The 5,551-nt window shown below is 42.6% G+C and overlaps 1 protein-coding gene across 1 annotated transcript; it reads right to left on the bottom strand.

Moving 5' to 3' along the window:
• Positions 1–1,978: 1,978 nt before the first annotated feature.
• On the bottom strand, positions 1,979–5,114 carry LOC147866747 (glycosyltransferase family 92 protein RCOM_0530710-like). Its single transcript, XM_087317222.1, has 2 exons — positions 4,682–5,114; positions 1,979–4,346 (listed from the first exon to the last, which is right to left on the bottom strand). The coding sequence occupies exons 1-2, from the start codon at positions 4,857–4,859 to the stop codon at positions 2,233–2,235; spliced, it is 2,292 nt and encodes a 763-aa protein (XP_087173348.1). The 5' UTR covers positions 4,860–5,114; the 3' UTR covers positions 1,979–2,232.
• Positions 5,115–5,551: the final 437 nt, after the last annotated feature.

Genomic DNA, 5,551 nt, shown 5'->3' with positions numbered 1-5,551 from the left:
CTCTTTTTGTGAGAAAACGTATTTCTCAAATTTCTTCCAAAAGTGAACTTGCAATGGCACACCTTTATGTATGACATAGTTTCAACAGGATGGGAGTGGTCTACCAAAGAATGTGATTGTAGCTAATTCCAATGAAGAGGTTCTAATTGCGAGAAAATCGACGTCTTTCATACAATACCAAGTTGATAACTTATTGGTTCGAATTACTCCATGTCATTCTCTTTGTGTTTTTGCCAATAAGTTATCAACTTGGTGATGAATGGGGATTTCCATAATTATCCAACATGTATGTTAAACACTACAACACAAAAGTGAGTGGTCAAACATTAGGTTTCATATTGTTGCCCATGTCAACTACCATCTTGCTCCATTGTTAGATTTTCTTTTCTGGCTCTAGTAGCATTTGTAAAGTTTCGTGCAAGCGTATGGATATGTATTCCTAGGTTTGAAATATCTAACCCATTACATAACAACAATGTGCAAAGAGTTATATGAGAGGTTGGCCAAAATCTTTGATTGCATAATGGCAAAAGTCATTGAAAAAGATATTAGTGGGTCATATAGTGTCCTTTCAAATCAAGATAGGTGCATATTTGTAGTGACCAGGTAGGTTGAAGGCACTTCCATAACACAATAACTTCCAATCAATTCACAAATGTTTTCATCGGTGCACATTTTAATGAGGGATTACTTGAAACATACCGCAAAAGTATTCAATAAGTTAAAAAGGCTTCATCTAATTTTAGTTCACAAGTTTATTGTGGTGATTCATGAAAGTGAATTGAATGATTGCCAAAACGATAAAAAAGTTTAATTCGATAAGAGCTTCCTCCACATGGAGGATAAATCCATGCATCACTTACTATATCCGTATGTGTATGTGTTGCTTGGTGCTTGGGTTCATGGTCATTCTCACAATAACTTTAATAGACCAAAGTCCTTAGTTATTATACTGACTCATATTCATGGATGCCATTCTCACAATCACTTTATTAGAATAGACAACACTAGGAATAGATCCAATTATTATCTCTCCAAATTTAGTATATATAGCTATAACTACATATCATCAAATTGTAAATTAATTGGAAGCAATAAATTTAGGGCGGCCTTTGTGTTTGTTGTCAATGAGAAGCAGTTAATGGCCCTTTACCTGATCACATAATTTTAGCTATTGATTTCTGATTAAAAATGAACTCACGCCATGCACATTTTATTTACACCCTCACGTTAAGGAGAGTGACTACCCCTTGCCTATGCCTATGCAACCAACTTAACCATTTATTGAATAAACTTTTACCAAACTTTAGTGCTTTTTTATAGCAAAATTTCCCTCTAGTGGGCTAGTGCAACCAACTCAACCATTTGTTGAATAAACGTTACCAAACTTCAGTGCTTTTAATTGCAAGTTTACAATCAATGGATCATTTAGTTTCTTTCAATTCCTCTTGTTGGGTTTTACTCACTGTTAGGAGAGACATCTCCCAGATGAAACAATTTCATTTCAATAATAGGAAGGTTTGATCAATCTCTCTCTATCACTTATATACATATAGAGATCCCAAAATATTGGCATCTCTCCTTAATGAGAAAACTTGATATACTATCTCTATCCTTTGTAAATTTTATTAGAGAAAACCTAGACTATTTATTTTGTGACTCGTTAGATAATGTCAACAAATCGAAGCTTTATACAATGTCAACAAAACCTCGTTTACATGTTATTTTTTTATAGAGTCGAGGACCTTTTCAATTGTATTTTTTTTAGTCATTGTTGTCTTTTAGTAGGGTTATGTATTTGATCAATTGATAGCTACTTCTTCAAGCTACTTATGCTACCTCAAGAAACAATATGCCAACTATGCGTGTGTATGTGTTTGGTAGAGGCTCGTTATCAAGAATAAGAGAGCCACAAAGGGCAAATGAATATTGGAGTATATGCACTAATGGGCATTAAAAAAGATGATGCTAACCCCTGTGACTATAAGAAGGCCGAGATTGATAAAATATATCATGGTCAAGAGTGTGACTCATGTACCCCAAGAAATAGGAGGTCACGAAGATATTGGGGTCAAGACAAATCACACAAAACAAAACATGTGACACCGAAAGTTGGAGTTGCGAGCGAGCATAGATGTTAAGATAATTCATAGGACGCGAAGCTTTGGTCAGGAGTCTATGGATCTATGGAGGGGGCAAAAACTCTCCAAGGAGGTGTGAAAAGGAAGCTATTTATAGTTGCCATGCAAGCAAAGGGGTTCCGTTAGACATGCTCGTGGTTGTGAAAACTTGTCGAGTGTAATTCCGGAGAGAAGTGTCAACCACTTCGCAAAAATTGGTTTCCCAATTGGGTGGCTTGACATCCTTAGACCCTAGCCCAGGTGTCCTGTCCTTGGACCCCATGTTCTTGTGCTCCGTCCAATCTACTACATAGGCCGAGACACGGCGGTGAAATTTCTTCCGGAACTCCAGCCACGCTTGGAATTTGTAGTGATTCACGATGGCCAGTGAGCTTGACAGCCGAATCGTGCGGAATTCAGGCTGTAGATTGAAATGATGGACGACATTGTGAAGGTCATGCCCCACGGCCTCTAGACGGACGAGAGACTTGTGGCGTTGCTCTAATTTGACACGGCACGTGTAGCCTTGGGTGACACCATCGGCCGGGTGTGAAACAAGGCCAGAGGGACCGAAGTCACGGCAGTTCATCGAAATCTGCCCGACGTTGTGGTCGATTGCCTGGCTGCCCGAGATGAGTTGGCGGAGTGGGGATTCTCTACCATTGGTCGGGGGAAGGAACCGGGGGGCGTACAAGAACTCGTCCACATCGGTGAAGAGCGTCCACTTGCATGTGGATCGGGTGGCCACGACACAGTGGGACAAGCCGGCCTCCTGGGTCTTGGGCCAAGGCCAAGGGTACCTGGTGGTGCCAATGTCTCGGCCCGACAGCCATCCCAACGCCTCGTCCAGCTCGTCCTCGCTATTGTTGTCGTAAAAGACGAACTTGTCCACGCCCAAATGCGCGTGGTACACGCCCCACTCTTTCACGAACTTGGCCACGTTGTAGACCATGGTGCAGGCACAGACCATACCCGAATCTCCGTCCGTGGACATCTCCGCATCATCTCGAATGCTCGAAACATTGGTATTGTCGACAACATTGATTCGGTCGGCCATTCGTGGTGGTGGTGGTGGTCCATGATCTTTGGCTAGAATCGGATGGTAATTAGGGGCATAGTAGACCACAGAATCCATCAATTTGCCGGCCCATCTTAATGTGACGGGCGCCCTGTCGAGCGGCGCTCTCAACTCCTCGGCCGGGTGCTCGCACCGGAACACCTCTTGAGCGGATTGGGTCACTCGCGTGGTCACGGCCGGCTGCCTCTCCGACCCGGACCCGGACCCGTACACGCATTCGAGGTCCGCCGGATCCACATTCTTGCCTTGCCTGCTATTCACGCCTTTCGCGAACAAAACCACGTCGTCTTCCGTCTGCCATATCTCGAAGACCAGAGAGCTCCACAGTTTCATCGGGCTGGGCGACTGCGATGATGATGAGGAGGAGGAGGAGGATGCGAATTCGGCGAATTCGGCAGAAGAATCCGACGACGGAATCTTCTGTTGGATCGAGGAATCCGATGGAATCTTCTGTTGGATAATCACCGGAACTGGCATCATCGATCTTACTGAATATTCCTCCTCGTCTGAATCTTCCGAAGAGCTTGAGCTTTCCATGGTGGGGCTCCGGCAGCGGATCATCATCATAGCGTGGCCTCTTTGGACATAATCCAGTGCAGAGACCCTGGTTGTGATATTATTGCTCACCTGGTGGAAGAAGCAGGCAAGGTTTTCTTTGGCTGGAATAAGCGGCTCATGATTAGTATCATCTGACCATGATGAGGCAGGATATCCATTGCTAGAATTGCTAATTTGGGGCAATCGGATTATTATGAGCAATTCACTGTCAGGCAGCAACACCACGTCTTGGATTAGTGGTTTTAGGGATTCATCCTTTCCTGACTCTGGTTTTAGGGCTCCATCAAATTTCCACCCTGGTTTTAGGGCTCCTTCTATTTTTGAAGGCGGATTTAGAGACGTTCCACCCGTCTTTTTCTTTGACGAGGGCGAGGGTGGCTTAATTACTACCCTGTCTCTCTTCTTCTTCTTCGGACCCTTCAGGGAGGAGGGTGGTTTAATTAGGGCTCCATCGATGGTCTTCCTCTTTGACAAGGAGCGCGGTTTTGGGGTTTGATCGGTCTTCCCTGTGAGCTTGTTAATTACTGAATCATATTGAAGCAAGAGAGGATTACGGCCCAAATTGGATGCTATTTTGTGATTAGGGTTTCCTGCAAAAGGTTAACATGAAACCCTAAAAATTAGAGATCTTAATTAAGACATTGATCAAGCCTCAATCATTGGAAACCTCAACCGAAACCTCGGTAATTTACAAGTAATTTACAAAATTCTTATTATTAATTTAAACATTCAAGATACAATCCTTGATTAGTCAAAACCCTATGCTTTAACCCCTAAGGCTATATAAGACCTATTCCATCCTAATTCGTTGATTAAATAGACCTTATGCTAAATCAATGAACCTTAATCGATATCATCTTAATTGTAGATAGATTAATTCACCAGTAAGCAATCATTTGATCCAGTGATTGCTACTAATGCTTACCTTGCCAGTACGTTGAATCTAAAATCGAGGAGAATCCGATCGTAAGGCCGAGGATCGATATGATAAGCACCGAAATGAATCGCCGATTATTAAGACTGGACTTCAAGCATTGATCTGGTTTATTAATGGTTGGTCTTTTGCGTGTAATATTCAGCATGGTTCTGAGATTATTGAACATGGTAGTGATGAAGATTTAACGCGAAATGAAGGCGCAAGCAGTAGTAAACAACTGTCTAATTAGATAGCAAATGAAGGAAGATAAATTGAGAGGATGATGAGGTTGGGGGAATCAGGAGAAGATTACAAAATGTGTAGAAAACAGTGAATAAAAATGGCATGAGGATTTTCAACACATGATTTAGGGGCTAATTGGGTGATTAGGAGAGTAATGAGATGAGATTAGAGGGATAGATTGTTTCGATGGTGGATGGATATTAGAGGAGATGGTATTGAGTAAGGTGGGAGGAAACGTTATTGGAAGCAGAATTTCCTGTGTTTCTCCTCTCTTTCTTTGTACACAGGAGGAGGTGGGGGGGGGGGGGTTAAAAGAGGGGGAATCAAAAAAAGGAATTTACTTACACACGGAGAGAGAGAGAGAGAAGGTGGGTGGTGCTCAGAGAGCAGAATTGGGAAGGAAGTAGAATGAAATAGCGACGGATTTTGTTGATTTAATTTTCCTTGAATTTGGGGTGGGGGGGGGGGGGGGGGGGGACAAAAAAGTAAAAACACAGAAAATAAGACGCACACGAGCGCGCTGGGCGCCTCTCACTGTCTCTCAATACAAATTACAATACACTAATTACAACAGTAGTAGTAGTAGCAATAAGAAAAGAAGAAGAAGAAGAAGAAGAAGAAGACAGCAGAGCAGGG

This window comes from Azolla caroliniana, unplaced genomic scaffold (genome assembly GCF_043228905.1).
Source record: "Azolla caroliniana isolate FFs.n. ecotype wild unplaced genomic scaffold, voAzoCaro1.0.p SCAF_3, whole genome shotgun sequence".
Lineage (NCBI taxonomy): Eukaryota > Viridiplantae > Streptophyta > Polypodiopsida > Salviniales > Salviniaceae > Azolla > Azolla caroliniana.
This window is presented reverse-complemented; position numbering and strand designations above follow the sequence as displayed.

Bases quoted from the DNA above. Each gene is read 5' to 3' on its own strand.
- LOC147866747 (XM_087317222.1), bottom strand. From the start codon at position 4,859: ATGTTCAATAATCTCAGAACCATGCTGAATATTACACGCAAAAGACCA. The intron at 4,347-4,681 runs GTAAGCATTAGT...AACCTTTTGCAG, and splicing joins AGATTCAACGTACTGGCAAG to GAAACCCTAATCACAAAATA.